We start from the raw sequence: 19,433 nt of genomic DNA, 5'->3' as shown, positions 1-19,433 counted from the left end.
CTGGTCTTTGTTGCAAAAACCCCTCTGCGTCCTGGCCCCTCCCTCACCTCTCCAGAGCAGTCTCTCCGCGTTATCTGAGATGCTGTGTCCTGGACTTAAGTCCTCAGTTTTGTCCACCAAATAAAACAACTCAGCTTTTAGGTTGTGCTTTTTTTTTTTTCAGTCTACACCATCTAATTAAATTTAGCAGTTCCAAGTTACTAAAAATCTGGAGGAACCATTTTAAGTAGACAGTCCTAGAACATAATTATTCCTAAAGAGTTCATCTAAAAACTCTTACCCCATGTACATTCAATTTACTTAAAAGTTTTGACTTGGCCTCTGTGCACCAGTGCCAAATCAAATCTTGGAGACAGAGTTTTGGGTGAAGTAGAAAAGAATGGCTTTATTGCTTTGCCAGGCAAAGGGGGACACAGGGGCTCGTGCCCCTCAAAACTGTCCCAACCCGGGAGGATTTGGTGAGTTTTATAGCAGTGGTTCAAGGGCAGTTTGCTGCTAAGGATCAGGGTGTGTGCAGGGCCTGCACTCCTTTAATCTGGCCTCAGGCGGTCTCCTGATGAGCTTCTCTGGTTCCCTTAATGTGGCCTCAGGTGGTCTCTTGATGAGCTTCTCTGGAATGAAGAATGCTAACATCTTCTTGTTTCATCCAGAATCACAGACAGAGAGAACAGACTGGTGGTTGCCAAGGGGGAATGGAGTGGGAGGTCGGGGTTAGCAGATGTAAACTTTTATATATATGTATATAGAATGAATAAACAATAAGGTCCTACTGTATAGCACATATCAATATCCTATGATAAGCCATAATGGAAAAGAATATTAAAAAAAGAATGTATGTATATGTAAAACGGAATCACTTTGCTGTACAGCAGTAATTAACACAACATTGTAAATCAACTATACTTCAACAACAAAAAAAAGCTAAAAATAAATATTTCTTGTTTTGTCATAAAATACAAATTTTATTTTGTCATATTGATTTTCTCTATTATTTTCTCTTTTCAGTTTCATTAATTTCTGCTCTAAGTTTTATTATTTGTTTTCTTTTGCTTTTTAAAGTTATTTATTTATTTACTTATTTACTTATTTACTTATTTATTTATTAATGGTTGCGTTGGGTCTTCGTTGCTGTGTGGGCTTTCTCTAGTTGCAGCGAGCAGGGGCTACTCTTCATTGCGGTGTGCGGGCTTCTCACTGTGGTGGCTTTTCTTGTTGCAGAGCACAGGCTCTAGGTGTGTGGGCTCAGTAGTTGTGGCGCACGGCCTTAGTTGCTCTGTGGCATGTGGAATCGCCCGGACCAGGGCTCCAACCTGTGTCCCCTGCATTGGCAGGCAGATTCTTAACCACTGCACCACCAGGGAAGCCCCTCTTTTGCTTACTTTGGATTTAATTTGCTCTTCATTTTCTAGTTTCCCAAGGTAGAAGCTTAGATTGTTGATTATAGAGCTTTCTTCTTTTCCAATATATGCAGTCAATGCTATACATTTCCCTCTAAGCACTGCTTTTGCTGAATCTCACAAATTTTTATAAGTTGTTTTATTTTCATTTAGTTCAAGTTATTTTTAATTTCTCTTGAGATTTCTTCTTTGATTCATGTGTTATTTAGAAGTGTGTGGGGTGTTTTTTCATTTATTTTTTATTGAAGTATAGTTGATTTACAATGCTGTGTTTATTTCTGCTGTACAGCAAAGTGACTCAGATATACACATATAGACATTCTTTTTTTATATTCTTTTGCATTATGGTTTATTACAGGATATTGAATATATTTTCCAGTGCTATACAGTAAGACCTTGTTGTTTATCCATTCTCTATATAATAGTTTGCATCTACCAACCCCAAACGCCCAGTTCATCCCTCTCCTTCCTCCCTCCCCCTCGGCAACCACAAGTCTGTTCTCTACGTCTATGAGTCTGTTTCTGTTTCGTAGATAGGTTCATTTGTGCCATATTTTAGATTCTGCATATAAGTGATATCATATGGTACTTGTCTCTCTCCTTCTGACTTACTTCACTCAGTATGATCATCTCTAGTTGTATCCATAGAAGTGTGTTTTTAAATCGCCAAGTATTTGGAGATTTTCCAGCTATCTTTCTCTTACTGATTTCCAGTTTAATTCCATTGTGGTCTGAGAGCAGACACTGTATGATTTCTATACTTTTACATTTGTCAAGGAGTGTGTTATGACCCTGAATGTGGTCTGTCTTGATGATTGTTTCCAGTGACTTTGAGAAGAATGTGTATCCTGCTGTTGTTGGATGACACAGTCTATAGATGTCCCTTTTACGCAGTTCATTGATAGTGCTGCTGACTTCACCACGTCCTTACTGATCTCTGCCTGCTGGATCTACCCGTTTCTGATAGAGGGGTATCGAAGTCTCCAACCATTATAGTGGATTCATCTATGTTTCTTTTGTTCGTGCCTTAAAATCTATTTTATCTGATATTAACATAGTGATACTGGGCTTGTTTTTAATGAGTATTTACATAATATACCTTTTATCTATCCTTTTACTTTCAACCTTTCTGTATCCTTATGATGTAGTTGTGTCCCATATAAACAGCATATAGTTGTGTTGGTTTTGTTGTTGTTGTTGTTTTTTAGAGTGACAATATTTGTCTTTTAAGTGGAACATTTTGTCCATTATCATTGAATAAAAATCATTGATATGTTGGTTCTCTCTTTTTGTATCTTCTTTTGGATTGATTCTTCTTCTTTTTTTAAATTTATTTTTGTCTGCGTTGGGTCTTCATTGCTGCGCGTGGGCTTTCTCTAGTTGCGGAGAGTGGGGGCTACTCTTTGTTGCGGAGCACGGGCTCTACGTGTGCTGGATCAGTAGTTGTGTCTCGTGAGCTCAGTAGTTGTGTCTCGTGGACTCTAGAGCACAGGCTCAGTGGTTGTGGTGCATGGGCTTAGCTGCTCCACGGCATGTGGGATCTTCCCAGACCAGATCTCGAACCCATGTCCCCTGCATTGGCAGGTGGATTCTTAACCACTGTGCCACCAGGGAAGTCCCTGATTATTATTTTTATTTTTTTAATTTTTATTTATTTATTTTGGCTGCGCCACATGGCATGTGGGATCTTCCCAAACCAGGGATCGAACCCGTGCCCCATGCATTGGAAGCGTGGCATCTTAACCACTGGACCACCAGGGAAGCCCCTGGATTGATTATTCTTTACCATTCATTTTATCACACACATTAGTTTAAAAGTTATTCATCGTGCTTATATATATATATATTTTTTTTTGAGTAGTTTCACCAGCAGTTACAATGGGTCTGTTTCATTTATTACAGTCTAAAATGAATAACACTGGGTCTTCCCTGGTGGTCCACTGGTAAAGAATCCTCCTTACAATGCAGGGGATGTGGGTTGGATCCCTGGTCAGGGAACTAAGATCCCACATGCCTTAGGGCAACTAAGCCCATGCACCACAACTACTGAGCTCGTGTGCCTCAACTAAAGAGCCTGTGTGCTGCAAAGTACAGAGCCCACGTGCTCTGGAACCCGTGTGCCACAACTAGAGAGAAGCCCACCCACCGCAACGAAAGATCTTGTGTGCCTCAACGAAGATCCTGCGTGCCGCAACTAAGACCCAATGCAGCCAAAAATAATAAAATAAAAATAAATAAATAAGGGACTTCCCTGCTGTCCAGCGGGTGGGACTCTGCGCTCCCAGTGCAGGGGGCCCGGGTTCGATCCCTGATCAGGGAACTTGATCCTGCATGCATGTCGCAACTAAGAGTTTGCGTGCTGCAGCTAAATAGTCCTCATGCCACAGCTGAAGATCCCAAGTGCCGCAACTAAGACCGGGCACAGCCAAAATAAATAAATAAATGATAAATAAATAAATATATTTTAAAAAATAATAAATAAATAAATCTTAAAGAAATAAATAAAATGAAATGAATAATACCAATTTCCATGTATGGTCATATGGCCTACCGCTTTATTTTTTATTTTTGAAACATGACCATAAACCTTTATGAAAAATTATAACAAGGTCTTTATTTCATTTACTTTTAGCTATGTCATAAATACCAGAAGAGAAACTGGATGGTTTGTGAGGAAAGAGAAGAAGTTTTCCCTAAAGCAAATTTAGAACTCCTTCCCTTTTGGCTCTGTTTTCTGATCCCCCCTTCACTGTGTTGAAGAGAGATCAAGTTCTTCCAGGTTTTTGGGTAGGTGGGTGGTTTCCAGACTGACCGGACTCTCCAGGTAGGTGGTTCCTGCACAGCACTTTCCGGTCGCTGGATCTATGACTTGTCCAACCTTGAAAATGGTCTCAGCCAGTTCACGCTTCACATGCTTTGTTCGCGGGGCAGAGCTCTGAGAAGCACAATACCCCCACGGTGCCCTGCTGGAGAGCATGCTGGGCAAAGTAGGTTTTTCACTTATTAAGATACTGGTCCTCTGGATAAAATCCTTTTGGAGATTCAGCTCAAATGTCTTATATAATCAAGAATGCTCTCCTTCAGCAACCTTTAATAAACAGGGATCCAGAACAAGTCTGGTCACTCTCAGTTCAGCAGTTTTTTGCATTGCTGTCCCATGACAGCCTTTGGCCCGGACAGGTGAACGAGCTATTGACATTATGTGGCTTTGGTCACCCGGAGGGCTCCCACATGGCAGCCTAACACTTTACATATCTAAAAATACTGGACAAAATATGAAACAAAGGTTTTCAGGCAGTAGACGACAGGCACTGCAGAACAGTGATCCTTGGGAGAAGGGAAACAGCAAGGTGAGTTCCACGGTTGGCCATCCTGCCCCTGGAGGAACTTCCCAGGCTGCAGGACAGGGAGGCGGAACCCAAATAAAGCTGGGTATGCCCATGGCTTGAAGAGACAGAGTTCAGCATCTGGGGAGCCCAAGGTGACTAGAACTTTTCGGGCAGAGTTACAGAGGGAAAAGGCAAAGCTCTGGGGCTCAGCTCTGGGGCTCTGCTGTGTGTCCCCTCCAGTTCTCAGCATGTACAGAAGTGCCCTGAGGCTGGGAAAGACCCTGGAACAGGGAAAGTTGAACATTCCTCAGAGTTCACACGGGCCAGAAAGAGGTTTGCAATGGCCACGGGGCATTGAGTAGAGCACTCAGAAAGCTGTTGCTTAGTATTAAGGTCCAACTGGCTCAGACTAAGGAGTTTTCTGAGCCCACCTAACGAAACCTAAAAGGAAGACCCGAAAGGATCAAATTATTTTCAAGTAACTAACTGCATTCCAGAACAAAGCCCAAAAACATATAAAAAAGAAAAAAAATCCCAATGACCCAACACTGTAAAAATTACAGTATCTGGCATCTGATAAAAATTACCATAAACATAAAGGAGCAGGAAAATACAACTCATAATAAAGGGGAAAAAAAATCAATCGGAACAGAACCAGAAATGAGACAGATAATAGAATCAGTAGACAAGGGCATTAAAGTTTATTATAACTATCTGAAATATCCAGGAAGGTAGGAGAAAGATTAAAAGATGTTAAGTAGGGCTATAAAAGCCCTCAAATGAAAATACATGTCCAGGGACTTCCCTGGTGGCACAGTGGTTAAGAATCCGCCTGCCAATGCAGGGGACACGGGTTTGAGCCCTGGTCCGGGAATATCCCACATGCCACGCAGCAACTAAGCCTGTGTGCCACAACTAAGCCTGTGTGCCACAACTAAGCCTGTGTGCCACAACTACTGAGCCTGTGCTCTAGGGCCCGTGAGCTACAACTACTAAGCCCGAGCACCATAACTGCTGAAGCCCGCATGCCTAGAAACCATGCTCCACAACAAGAGAAGCCACTGCAATGAAAAACCCAAGCAACGCAATGAAGAGTAGCCCCCGCTCACCACAAGTAGAGAAAGCCTGTGCGCAGCAACGAAGGCCCAACGCGGCCAAAAATAAATAAATAAATAATAAAATGGAAAATCCATGTCCATAGAAAGACTTGTATGTGAATATTCAGAGCAGCTTTATTTGTAATAGCCAAATACTGGAAATTATCCAAATGTCTATCAACAAGTGAATGCACAAATTGTGGTTTTTCCACACAATGCAACACTACTCACCAATAAAAAGAACGCACTATTGATGCACCCAATGACATAGACAAATCTCAAAATAATTTTACTAATTTAAGGAAGACAGACAAAAAATAGAATATATTGTATGATTCCACTTACATAAAATTGTAGAAAATGCAAACTAGCAACAGAAAGCGGATTGGTGGTTATCTTGGGGGGAGGTGCCAGTGAGAAGCAGGAGGGGAGATTGCAAAGAGAGACGAGGGTCTTTGGGTGGTGGTGGGTATGTTCCTTATCTTCATGGTGGTAATCGCATCACAGGTGCATGCTGACCTTCAAAACAGTTGTTCTACCAGCAAAAATGGGTTTACTTGGGAACAGCAGAGAATTGCGACTTGGGACAAGCATGCTATACAAAGGCCAAAGGCAAGTCTAACAAAGGAGAGGAACGTTATTTTATAGAGAAAAAGGAGGAAGTTGGCAGTTGTTTTGAACCAAAGTCCATTGGAGAAAAGTGAGAGTTCAGAGTGGTGATGGATTCTGGCTGAGTTTCTGGGGAAGTGGATTTCTTGTGGGAGATGCCCTGTACATCTTTTCCTGTGGGGACCTGTAATTGATGATTCTTCCTGTGACCAACTTTGAGTGGTACTGCATGAGAGCTCCCCCTTCTGGCCTCCTGACTCCATTTCAGTGAGGTTTCCCTTTATTAATTTTCACATGTATACATCAAAATCGATCAAATTGTGTATTGCATGTCAATCACACCTGAATGAACCTGTAAAAGAGTGACAAAATAAACTTAATAATACTTTCACCCTCCTACCAGAAATACAGATCCTTTGGGTATTTTATCCAGAGCACTTTAACTCTATTAACCCCTTCCTGATTTATATGTTGCCACATATTTTAATTTTATCTTTTTATTGTTGTTTAGTGGAGTCATGGCTTCTTTATACTGTATTTACCCCCAGATTTTCCTCTTACTTTGCCCCCCAGTTAGTTCCAGATCTTCTATCTAGGAGCTCTTTATCTCAGCCTGAACTACATCCTTTAGAATTTCCTTCCTAAGGACATTCTGTCTCTGAGTAAACGTGTGTTTATTTTGTCTCATTCTTTGTTTAAAAATATAAGTAATCTTTTTTTTTTAGTAAATACATACAGAAATGTGCAGAAATCATAAATACACAGTTGAACTTCCACAAAGTAAACACACTGTGTCTCCAACATCTGAATCAAGAAGCAGAGTATTACCCACGCCTTGGAATCACCCCTTCACCCCTCCCAATATAATCCTTTTAATATGCTCCTGATCAGTTTGCTTGTATTTTGTTGAGGATTTTTGCATCGATGTTCATAAGGACTGTTGGTCTGCAGTTTTCTTCTAGTGCCTCTCCGGCCTTGGTATCAGGTAATGCTGACTTTATGGAATGCGTTAGGAAATATTTCATACTCTTCAATTTTTTGGAAAAGTTTGAGAAGGATTGGTGTTAATACTTCTTTAAATGTTTGCTAGAATTCACCAGTGAAGCCATCAGATCCAGGGCTTTTCTTTGTTAGGAGATTTTTGATTATTGATTCAATCTCCTCACTAGTTATGGGTCTATTCGGAATTCCTATTTCCTCATGATTTCGTCTTAGTAGGTTTTGTGCTTCTAGGAACTTGTCCATTTCATCTAGGTTATCCAATTTGTTGGTGTACAATTGTTCACTCTCTTGTAATTCTTTTTATTTCCTTTTTATTTCTGTTGAATTGGTAGTGATGCCTCCACTTTCATGTGTGATTTTAGTAAATTGAGTCTTCTCTCTTGTTCTTAGTCCATCTAGCTAACGGTTTGTCAATTTTGTTGGTATTTTCAAAGAACCAACTTTTTGTTTCATTGATTTTTCTCTGTTGTTTTTCTATTCTCTATTTCATTTATCTCCACCCTAATCTAACCTTTATTTCTTTACTTCTGCTAGTTTTTTGTTTTGTTTTGTTTTGTTTGGCTGTGCCTTGCAGCTTTTGGGATCTTAGTTCCCCAACTAGGGATTGAACCCGTGCCCTCGGCAGAGAAATTGCCAAGTCCTAACCACCGGACCACCAGGGAATTCCCTCCTTCTGCTAGTTTTAGGTTTAGTTTGTTCTTCTTTTTCTAGCTCCTTAAGTTGTAAAATTAGGTTGTTGATTTGAGATCTTTTTTAAAAATGTATTTATAGCTCTGATTTCCCCCTTATCACTGCTTTCGTGGTGTCCCATAAGTTTTGGTATGTTTTGTTTTTGTTTTCATTCCTCTCCAAGTAATTTCCAAGTACCCTTTTGATTTCTTCTTTGATCCTTTGGTTCTGTAATGTTCCACTTTTCCTTCTGTTATTGATTTCCAGCATCATCCTGTGGTGGTCAGAGAATGTACTTTTTATGGTATCTAGCTTTTAAAATCTATTGATGGGAATTCCCTGGTGGTCCAGCGGTTGGGATTCTGTGCTCTCGCTGCCGAGGGCATGGGTTCAATATCTGGTCAGGGAACTAAAATCCCGCAGGCCACACAGCATGGCCAAAAGAAAAAAAACGATTGAGATTTAATTAGTGACTTAATATACGGTCTCTCCTGGAAAGCGCCCCATGGGCACCTGAGAAGGATGTGTGTGCTTTTGTCACTGGGTGGAGTGTCCTGGGCATGACTGCTAGATCTGGTTGGTTCACTGTGTTGCTTAGGTCCTCTGTTTCCGTACTTATCTTCCGTGTGGTCGTTCTATCCAATATTATGAGTGGGGTATTGAAGTCTCCAATTGTTATTGTAGAACTGTCTGTTTCTCTCTTTAATTCCATTAGTTTTTTGCTTCATATATTTTCATGGTCTGTCATTAGGTGTGTAAACATTTATATTTGTCATATCTTTTTGCTGTATCAAACCTTTTATTAACATGTAATGTCCTTCTTTGTCTCTTGTAAACTTTTTCGATTTAAAGTCTATTTTGTCTGATATTAGTTTAGCCACCCCTGCTCTCTTTTGGTTGTTATTTGCAGGGAATACCCTTTTTCATCCTTTCACCTTCAATCTATTTATGTCTTTGGATTTAAAGCGAGCCTCTTGCAGACAGCATAGAGGTAGATCATGTGTTTTTTATCCACTCTGCTCGGGTTTTCCAAGGCTTAAGATGAGGATGCTTCCTGCTAGGGATCATCCGAATTTCCTTCTGCCACTTGCCATGAGAATCATCATGAGTCCAGAACCATTTCCAAATAATTTCCTTGTCTACACTTTCCTGGCGTATGCCGGGGCATGGACTTTGCAGCTTCATGCCGGAGCCAGTTCTTGTGTTACAACCCTTCTTCCCTTCACCCTCGATATCAAGACAGCGGACTGCCAGGCCTGCAGGCCAGGAGAGGAGGCCTGGGCTCACTCCTGGGGTCCCTTCCCTGCCGAACGAGTGGTGCGTGTGCATCAGACTCACTCTGGACCTAAACCGCTAACCCCGGAGCCACGAAGCCCAGACTCTCATGCCTCTTCTCCCAGCTCTGTTTGCTGGCAGGGCCTGGGTAGAGTTAACCTGATGACCTCTGCCCCTTGAACCCACCCCTGCCAGTCCCTCCCCACCTCCTCCGGGGTCATTGGCGACTCCCCTGGGCTCCACCTCCCCATCTGGGTTTTCCCTTGGCGGGGGAGGTAAGTGAGGGGGGAGGTGAGGGTTGCGGGAGAAGAGGTGAGGGCAGCCTGACTGCTGAGAGCTGGGGGCAGTGGGCAGACCTGCCCTGGACAGGGGAGAAGGTCCCCGAGAGGCTGTCCTGGGCAGAGCCCACGGCAAGCACGAGCAGCCTCTCCCCAGTGCCTGATGAGACGCCCCTGGACCCGCACCTCAGCCCCACAGTGGTGGCGGCCGGGGAGAGTCTGGAGGGGATGAGGGCTCTGGGGCGTCAAAGGGATTCATCCCCAGAGCGTCCTGGCGTCATTGTGCAGGCCACCTTCATGCTGACTTCTGTGCTTCAGTCTCCAGCTGGACAGCGGCTCGGAACCCAGGCCCCACAAGGCGTCCACCCTGCACCCTTTCACTTCCCCACCCCGAGGGCTGCTCCTTTCCCCAGCTGCCCACACGGCCCCGCCAGCACGCGGCTCCTCCCACTCCCTGCCCCCTTCGTCCCGTCTGGTCCAAGCCCTGGCCAAGCAGCTCCTCCCAGGCCTGGGCTGCACAGCCAGCGCCTCTCCGCCTGCGTAGGCCCGTCTCCTGCTCACCTGGGCCCGCGCTCACGCAGTCACGCTTCCTGCGCATCTTCTGAGCACCCGGTAGGGAGGGCCTGGCCTTCTGGCGAGAAGATACAGACCGGGGCTCCTCAACTGCTGCTCTGTCCACAGTTTGGGCCGGATCATCCTTTGTGGGGTCGTCCTGCTTTGCAGGATGCTTAGCCGCACCCTTGACGTCTACCCAGTGGGTTCAGTAGCACCTCTCCTCCCAGCTGCGACCGTCCAAAATGCCTCCAGATATTGCCAAGTATCCCTGAGGGCAAAACTGCCCCCCACACCTGAGAGCTCTGGATACAAGGAACGATCAACGTATTTAATAAAGTACCTAGTGAGTCAGGTGAGAGTGTAAGGAAAAGGAAAAATGCAGGATGGGGTAAGAGGGACTGGAGAGGATGGGATGGTGTTATGGACTGTTCCCGCCCACCCACCCACCCCCAATTAATGTATCAAAGCCTTAATCCCCAGGGTGGCTGTATTTGGAGATGTGGCCCCTAAGGAAGAAAACAGGCTAAATGAGGTCAGAGGGGTGGGGCCCTGATCTGATAGGATTAGTGTCCTTTTAGGAAGAGACACCAGAGCCTTGCTCCCTGGATGTCTCTTCTCTGTTTTCTCTCCCTCTGCGTGCACACAGGGAGAAGGCCAGGAAGAGAGTCAGAAACCAAACTGGTGAGAACCTTGCTCTTGGACGTCCAGCCTCCAGGACTCTGAGGACGTTTAAGCCACCCAGTTTGTTTTTGTTACGGCAGCCTGAGCCCATTAAGCCATGTGGGGTAGGTTGGCAGCTATAGTACACAGGATGGGTGGGCTGGCTCTCACTGAGAAGGAAATACTTGAGCAGAACCTCAAGGGAGAGAGGAAGAAGGCTGTGGCATCCTTGGAAACAGGTGGGCCCAGCTCGAGAGAAGGCCCTGGGACAGGAGCAGCAGAGTGTCCCCTGCGGCCTGGCAAGGAGGTTATGTGGCTGGCATGGCGTGGGCAGGTAAGGGGTGGGAGGGAAGGTTGGCAGGCAGACAGCCTCCCAGCCACATCAGGGCTTGGACTGTCACTGGGGTGAGACGGGATCCGTGGAGGGCTGTGAGCAGAGAGGGGGCAGCGTCTGATGATGATTTAAAAGGTCCCTCTGTCATAGCAGCACTATTCACAACAGCGAAAGCATGGAAGCACCCGCATGTGAATGGAAGCAAAATGTGGTCCATACACACAGTGGAATATTATTCAGCCTTAAAAAGGAAGGGAGGACTTCCCTGGTGGCGCAGTGGTTGAGAATCTGCCTGCCAATGCAGGGAACATGGGTTCAAGCCCTAGTCTGGGAAGATCCCACATGCCGCAGAGCAGCTGGGCCCGTGAGCCACAACTACTGAGCCTGTGCCTCTGGAGCCTGTGCTCCACAACAAGAGAGGCCGCGATAGTGAGAGGCCCGCGCACCGCGATGAAGAGTGGCCCCCGCTTGCCACAACTAGAGAAAGCCCTCGCACAGAAACGAAGACCCAACACAGTCATAAATAAATAAATAACAAATACTTTAAAAAAAAAAAGGAAGGGAATCTCGACACCTGCTAAAATGTGGGTGAACCTTGAGGACATTCTGCTCAGTGAAACAAGCCAGTCACAAAAGGACAAAATACTGTGCATTTCCACTTATACGAGGTCCCTGGAGGAGTCAAATACACAGAGACAGAAAGTAGATGGTGGGTGCTAGGCGCTGGGGGAGAGAGGAATTAGTGTTTAATGAGGACAGAGTTTCAGTTTGGGAAGATGAAAAAATTCTACTCATGGGTGGTGGTGATGGCTGTACAGTACAGTGAATACTGTGAACCACACTTAATGCCACTGAACTGTACACACCTAAAAATAGTTAAGGTGGTAAATTTTATCTTATATTTATTTTACCACAATTTAAAAAAGAAAATAAGAAAGATCCCTCTGGCTGTCTTAGGGCAACTGGACCACAAGGAGGTGAGCTACACAGAGATGGTGAGAGGGCTCAAGAGTCCAGGTGAAGGACTTCCCTGGTAGTGCAGTGGTTAAGCATCTGCCTGCCAATGCAGGGGACGCGGGTTCGAGCCCTGGTCGGGGAACTAAGATCCCACATGCCGCAGGGCAACTAAGCCCGTGGGGCAACTGAAGAGCCCGCGTGCCACAACTAAAGAGCCTGCATGCCACAACTGGAGAGGCTGTGCCCGGCAACTAGAGAAGCCTGAGTGCCGCCACGAAGACCCCGCTTGCTGCAACTAAGACCCGATGCAGCCAAAAATAAATAAATAATTAAATAAATAAAATATTAAAAAAAAAAATAAGCGTGCAGGTGAGGAGCAGTGTGGACCAGGGGCCTGGAGCCTGGCTCGGAGAATGATTCTGGTGGCTCTGAGGGTGGAGTGCACAGGATTTCTAGAAGGACTGCTGCGGGTTTGGTCCGAACATCTGCCAGGATGGACTGCCCTCGCCAGAGATGGGGAAGGCTGTGGGCAGCTGTTGGGTTTTATTCTGGGGGGAAGAGGGACAGCAGATGGAGGGTGAAGTCAGGACATGAGATTTGGACATGCTGACCTTGAGAAGTCTATTCTCCAAGTGGAGGTGTCCAGGGCAGCTGGATGGGGCACCTGGAACTGCATGGCTGGTTTTTACAGCTGCAATTGGACAAGGTCGCAAAGGACATGGCCCTGAGGACGGGACATGAAGAGGTGGGGGGCGAAGATGGAGCGAGGAGGGGAGGGGCCACGGGGCCACTGATGGCCAGTGGGGAGGCCTGAGGACTGGTCCTTGGATGCTTTAGGTGGGTCAGGGCAGTGCCGGGACGCTGGCTGGACGGTTGTAGGCTCAAGAGAGAAGGGGAGAAATTGGACAGCCAGGAGAGGTGATGGGGGGGGGCGAGGGGCTCACGAAGTTTGTCTTATTTGGATATGAAAGAAATCACAGCCTGCTCGCTGAAGAGAAGAACCAGTGGGGAAGGAAAATCCGTACCCCTGGGGAGGGGAGAGGGAGGAGGAAGTAGGCTAGGGTGAGGGAACAACGGCGCTGGCAGGGGTGGCGGGGTGGGGGGGGGCGGAGAAGAAGTGTGTGGCCGGGCACTCAGGACCCGGGCAGCCCTGAGGTTCCGCCCGGCGGACCGGTGGCGCGGTCCCCTCGTTAGAGAGTCACAGTTGCGGGGAGGATGCGGCCAGGGGCTCGAGGGTGTGCGGGGCAGGGATGGTCAGGCTGGGCCGTGCCGGGGAAGCGGGAGAAGGGACACTTTGATGGATCCACGAGTCCGCAGCTGTGCCTTCCACCGCACCGCCGCCGAGGTCTCCCCGAGGCTTGCCCGTGCGCGCGCGGGGACAGCGGGGCAGGAGCGGGCCGCGATCCGGAGGCAGCGGGACGGGACGACAGGTATAAAAAGCCCGTGCCGTGTGGCGCCCTCCGGCCACAAGTCCCAACCCAGTGGCCCCGCGGGGCTGCTGCTCAGGGCCGGCCGCCTCGCCCCGCCCCACTTGGTGGCTGTGACCTTGCGACCCGGGCACGGGGCTCCGGATAAAGGGCGCGGAAATGCGCACGTCCGGGAATGCCGCCCGCTGGCCCCCCAGCCGCTGCGCCGGGCCGGCCCGCGTTTCCGGAAGCCCCCCGCCCAGGCCCGGGCTGCAGCGCGAGCCTGACCCTGAGCCCGACGGGGAGGAGAGAGTGGCGCTCACGAGCACTGCCCCCTCCCCTAGGTCAGCACCCTCGTCCGGTCGGGGCCGCGGACGTCCCATCCCGTGCCAGGGCGACAGCTGACCCAAGGCCCGGGGGTGGGGCAGAGGGCATCTGGCCCGGCGCTGCCCACCAGGAAGGGGGCCGGGCGCTGCCCCGCACAGCGCGGGCTCCGGCACTCAGGCGGGGACGCGGGCCTGGGCGCACTCTCCGGAGGTCGCGGCCTCTGCATCAGTGCTGCGCCTCGTAGAGACCAAGTAGACGCCAAGTGGACACCACCCCTCTCAGAGGGACCGGGTCTCCCCCGCACGCTTGGGCCTGGCGGGGACCTGAAACCCGCGCGCATCGGGGCGCCCGCGGGGGCCACACTCGGCTCTTTACTTCCAACAACCTTGTGTGGTCACGAGGGAGCAAAGGGCATAGATAGGCCAAGTGACCCCTCCGAGGTCATGCAGCGGGGGTGGGGGTGTGTGGCAAATAGGTGTCAGGGAGCGGAGTGGCGGAGGGGGGACCCGGCAGGCCGATGGGCTTCTCACCTGTCCCTCTCCCCTGAGGCGCAGGGGCAAGGCTGGGCCCGAGTCAGGAGCGGAGAGAGCGGATCCCCCACCGGCCCACGGGCCTGGGTCGCTCCTGGCCCCGATCTCCCTGGAGCAATCCGACCCGACTGGACCCCACTGGCCCGGGAGCAGAGGCCGCGCCTTTGCATTCATTGGCCCCCAGTCCCTGGCGTGCCTCGAGCCTCTCCCTCAGGATCGGCCCAGGGACACCCCAAGCCCCGGGACCGCCGAGCTCCCGCGGCAGAGTTCGCGCTTCCTTGGCTTAATTCCGGCCGGCAGTGGCTCTGGAGGTGTTATCCAGGAGCCGCCTCCTCCAAGAAGCCCTCCCCACTCCGTGGCCTGTGGGCCTGACGGTGCTCTAGGCGCAGATCCCCCCCGGGGCTGGGCACACGGAGCCCAGGAGCCACCTCGGTCCCTTTAAGCTAGCTGTTCGCGCAGTCCCGGGGTTTCCATGACGACGACGTCTGATGGGGACCCGGGCGGGGTCGGGGCGCATGCGCGGTGCGCGCCGGACGCCGCAAGCCTTCCCGAGTCGCCGGCGCTGCTGTCGCGGCGTCCCCAATCGCGGTAAAGGCGGGGTGGGGGTTCGCTGGGCCGGGGTGGGGGGGAGGGAGAGGGAAGGGGTCGCTGGGCCCGGGGGGGCGTGGCGGGGGTGGAGGGGCCGGGGTGGGGAGCCGCGAGACCCGGTGGGCCGGGTGGGGGGGTTCGCTCGTCCCGGGGGGCGGGCCCTGGAGGTGGGTTCGCTGGTCCGCGGAGGTCGGGGTTGGGTAGGGGCTCGCGAGGCCGGGTTCCGGGGTGGGTGTTCGCTGGCCGAAGGTGCGGGCGCTGCTGACCCTCGGCTGCTGCAGGGCGCCCGGGCTCCCTCCGCTCGGCCATGGCCCCCTTGCCGCCGTGCAGGCCCCCGAGGTCGCCGCCGCCGCCACCGCTGCTGCTGCTGCTGCTGCTGCTGAGTGTCGCGCTGCTGGGCGCCCAGGCCCGCGCGGAACCCGCCGCCGGGAGCGCCGTCCCCGCGCAGAGTAGGTGCCGCGCGCGTCTGCCGTAGGGCTCCCCCTGGCCCTGACCGCTCCCGGGCGTGCGGGAGGGGCGTGGCTCGCCTTTGTTCCTAGGGTGGGCCCCGCGCCCCCTCGGGTGGGAGGTGGGGGGCGCACGGAGGCCGCTGCTCCGGTGGGTGCGGGCTGGGAGCGCGCCCCGCGTCCTGACCCGCGCCCCCCGCAGGCCGCCCGTGCGTGGACTGCCACGCTTTCGAGTTCATGCAGCGCGCCCTGCAGGACCTGCGGAAGACGGCCTGCAGCCTGGACGCGCGGGTGAGCCTCCCGAGGAGAGGCGGGTGGGGAGGAGGGACGCCCCTCTCACATAACCGCCACACTGTTTCCGGCCCCAGTGTGGGAGGGCGGGGGCAGTCCAGTTCCCCTCCTCCCCAGGGCGTCGCCGGCACTTTTCCCGGGGGTCACCGAGAAGGACAGCCAGTCCCAGTGCAGCCTGTTCCGGGGGGAGTGCTGAGGCCCAGTGGGAGGGGAGAAACTGAGGCGGGGGAAGAGGCGGTCGGAAGCGGGTGCGTAGGGCTTGCTGGGCACGGAACGTTAGCTTGGGCGCAGCTGTCTGGGGGGTTCCCTGCCCCCGGCCTCACCTGGGGAGGGGCGGGTGCGTGCACAGGTGCCAGGGGTCAGCCCCGTCAGCCGACGGAGTTTCCATTTGTGACAGATACATGTACTCCTTCTGAGAAAGGGAGCGCATTCCTAGAAGTAGAAAGAAGGGGAGACCCCACCCTGCTCCCCTTTTCTGGGCAATTCCCAAGGGCCCGGCCTGAGACCTGTGGCGCCCCCTGGGGGCCAAGGGGCCTGAGTTTCATTGAGTCTGGAGCTGGGTTCCTGAGAGGAGCAGCCCCAGCCCACCCTGGGGGTCGGGGGAGGTGTGAGAGGGGCCCCTGAGAGCCGGTGTGTGTGCTGAGCGGAAGCTGGGAAAAGTCGTCCCGGTGTGGGGCTGAGGAGGGCAGGACGGGCCCAGGATCGCAGAGGCTCTGGGCCGGGAGGGGGGCGTCTGGAGGGCAGCAGAGGGTCCCCTGCCGTCAAAGTCTGCAGAGCTGGGGCTGGGGGTGTCCTCACATAGTCCAGTTCAGGCTCTGAGAGTCTTGGGAACGGGTGGAGACAGGACTGCCAGTGGGTTTTGGGGGGAAGCCAGGAGCTGGAGGGCCCTCGGGAGCTGGGGGGCGGGGGGCAGCGGGCGGCGCCCTGACGGCCCCTTGTTGCTCTTCAGACGGAGACCCTCCTGCTGCAGGCCGAGCGCCGGGCCCTGTGTGCCTGCTGGCCGGCCGGCCGCTGAGGACCCTCAGCCAGACTGCTCGCTCACCAATAAACACCTGGCCCGGCATGCCTGTGTCCTGTCTCCCTGCTCTGGCCACCAGAGCCCACCATCGCCGCCCCCTGGAGTCCCCAGTTGGGACTCTCTCTGGGCCTAGGTTTCTGCAGCTGTTCCTTGAGGGCTGAGGCCCTCGGGAGACCTGTCCCACACCAGTGCCAGAGTTGAGGGTATGCATGTCCGGCCACACTTGTGGACCTGTACCCACAGGCACGGTGGCCACGGAGAGTCCGCCTTCCAAGGACCTCTTTCCTTGCCTGCCTGCACTGATTTTGAGGCGGGGGGAGGGGGGCGGTGTAGAGGCGGCCTGGTCCCTGGAGCAGCTGCCCCGGCGCCAACCCTCCCAAGGCTCTTCTGCACCGCAGTGAGGATGCCTGTGGTCAGGGTCTCCCTGGCGGTCCAGCTGGTGGACCCCACACGGCAAGGCCACTGTGACCAAGGAGCCTGAGGGTGTTGGGAGAGGGGTGATTGGGCGGCGGGGGAGAGCTCCTCTGGGAAGAGAGGGCTGGGCCCTCCCCCCAGCTTCCACCCTGCCTGCTGGGTCCCTCCTGCGCACCCCTGCCCGGCCCCTGGGCACCAGGAGCTCCTGGCTCAGACACGCATCCACACACGTGTGCGCACAGCACCGGGTGGGAGGCCTCTCTCCCTCCCTCCCTCCGTTCATTCTGGGAATGTTTTTTAAAGTAAAAATTAATACCTTTTTTTCAAAGTAACACATGCACACTGTAAAAAACATCGAGGAACGCGGCAGGGCTGCGATTGGAAATGACCACTATGAGACACTTGGCCTCTCAAGGGCTTTAGTTCCCTGGTTGTGGCCGCCTCAGTGCAACGTGGCCCCCCCTGCCCCGCTTCTGCTGTCTCAGGTGGGTGGAGCTGGACACTCCTGGTCCACTGCCTGGAGGACGGCACCAGTTCCCAGCCCAGCCTGGCCTGGCCTGTCTTTGTGATCTGAATGCACGTATCTATTCAGACCCTCTGCTCCAGGCCCTTCCCTGCCCCAACGGGCTTCCCAACCCTTGACCTTGACCTCTTCTGTCCTCGGTTCTCTGATGCTGGAACCGCCCGGCGTGCAGGTGCCGATCCAGGTGTCAGGATCACGGTGAACAAACCAGATTCCTACCTTGGCCGTGGTGGGAGGCCGAGCTCTAGGTGTCTGGTGGCGAGGAAGCCTGTGAGCGTTACATCTGGCCAGAGAAAGCCCGTGCTGGGGGCTGCTGAAGCCATGGCAGGCCTAGGCCGGCCCTCGGGCCTGGCTGTGAGTGGGGAGCAGTGGCAGGGCCCAGGACCCACGTGTCCTGGGGCCCCAGAAAGGAGCGGACGGTAGCAGAGGCAGGCGCCTTCCCAGACGGTGCTCACGTCTCATTGGTTGGCCTCTGTCATGCGGCCACTCCTGGCTGCCAGGCAGGCGGGATGCAGCCCGTGTTGCTGGCCTGCGGCCAGATTCACAAACACAGAGGACCAGCGAGCGCTTCTCAGTGTGAAAAGTACAAATACTTCTAGTATAAGTACTTTTTAGCGTACGCATGGCCCATGCAATATGTGGGCCGTACTTACATTAAAAATTATGGGTTTATCCAAAATTGAAGTTTAACTGGGCATCCTGTATTTTGTGGGCAGCCGTGAACCCTTGCTCGGACTGGGGTTCCTGTTACCATAAATGATGGGGGCAGCCAAGGGTTGGCCGTAGAAAGCCTCTTAGGGGAGCTGCCCTCTGGGAGGGAGTAGGGGCACAGCCCAGGTGGACGGGTGTGGAACCACAGGCAGAAGGGCTGGGGACGCTGCTTGTGTAGGGCCTGCCCAGGAGGGGCAGGGGGGCAGCAGGCGGGCAGGGGGCAGCGTGAGGGACGGAGCCTCCCCGGAGCCCTGGGGGGTCTGGGCAAGTCCACGTCTGTTTGAACGGGACGTTTCTGGCTGCTGGTTGAGGATGGGCTCAGGTCGGGGGCAAGAGTCGGGGCCCGTGGGGGGTGACACAGCCATCAGAGCTGAAGAGGGCCCGGGCTGGGTGGTGGCGGCAGGAGCTGTAGTAGCGTGAGGAGGAGCTGGGTTCCAGTTGTACTTGAAAGCAGAGCCAGTGGGGACTGCGGGGTGTTTTGAGAGAAGGGGATTGAGGGGGTGAGGGGAAGAGGGATGGAGTTAGCAGAGAGGTCCAGGAGGCTACCGGACAGACACACCTGGGGAAGGGGCTGGAGAGAGAAGGCTGGGACACAAGTGCTGGCTGAGAGCCCCGCGGTGAGTGTGGGCAGAGGAGCGATGTGCTGAGGGGGCAGGGGGATGAGAGACCCCTGAGGAGATGGGCTCTCATGAGACAGGAAGAGAACTGAGACTGGCCAGGGCTTAGGAAAGAAGTCAGCGTGTCTCATGCTCCTGAGGTCAAGCAAGGCCCAAGGCTGGACCCCTGGATTGGGCAGCCCTGGTCATCGTCAACCTTGACAAGAACAGGGTCGGTTGGGGGCGGGGAAGGCCTGAAGGGGGTTGTCAACTAGAGAAGTAGATAGGAGAGTCAGCACAGATGACTCTGGCAAAGAGTTTAGCCTTGCGTGTGGTCAAGGCCCATGGCATTCAGGTTCTGTCCTGGAGCTGTCATACTGCTTTCTGGCCGATTGGATCAAGAGCATCTTTCATGCTGGGA

The 19,433-nt window shown here is 52.4% G+C and overlaps 1 protein-coding gene across 1 annotated transcript; it reads left to right on the top strand.

The window, feature by feature from the left end:
- Positions 1-14,933: 14,933 nt before the first annotated feature.
- On the top strand, positions 14,934-16,806 carry C5H4orf48 (chromosome 5 C4orf48 homolog). Its single transcript, XM_036853500.1, has 4 exons — positions 14,934-15,013; positions 15,295-15,462; positions 15,662-15,750; positions 16,700-16,806. The coding sequence occupies exons 1-4, from the start codon at positions 14,941-14,943 to the stop codon at positions 16,763-16,765; spliced, it is 396 nt and encodes a 131-aa protein (XP_036709395.1). The 5' UTR covers positions 14,934-14,940; the 3' UTR covers positions 16,766-16,806.
- Positions 16,807-19,433: the final 2,627 nt, after the last annotated feature.

The sequence above is a fragment of the Balaenoptera musculus genome, chromosome 5 (assembly GCF_009873245.2).
Source record: "Balaenoptera musculus isolate JJ_BM4_2016_0621 chromosome 5, mBalMus1.pri.v3, whole genome shotgun sequence".
Classification (NCBI taxonomy): Eukaryota; Metazoa; Chordata; class Mammalia; order Artiodactyla; family Balaenopteridae; genus Balaenoptera; species Balaenoptera musculus.
The sequence above is the reverse complement of the archived record's forward strand: the minus strand, read 5'-3'. Positions and strand labels throughout refer to the sequence as shown.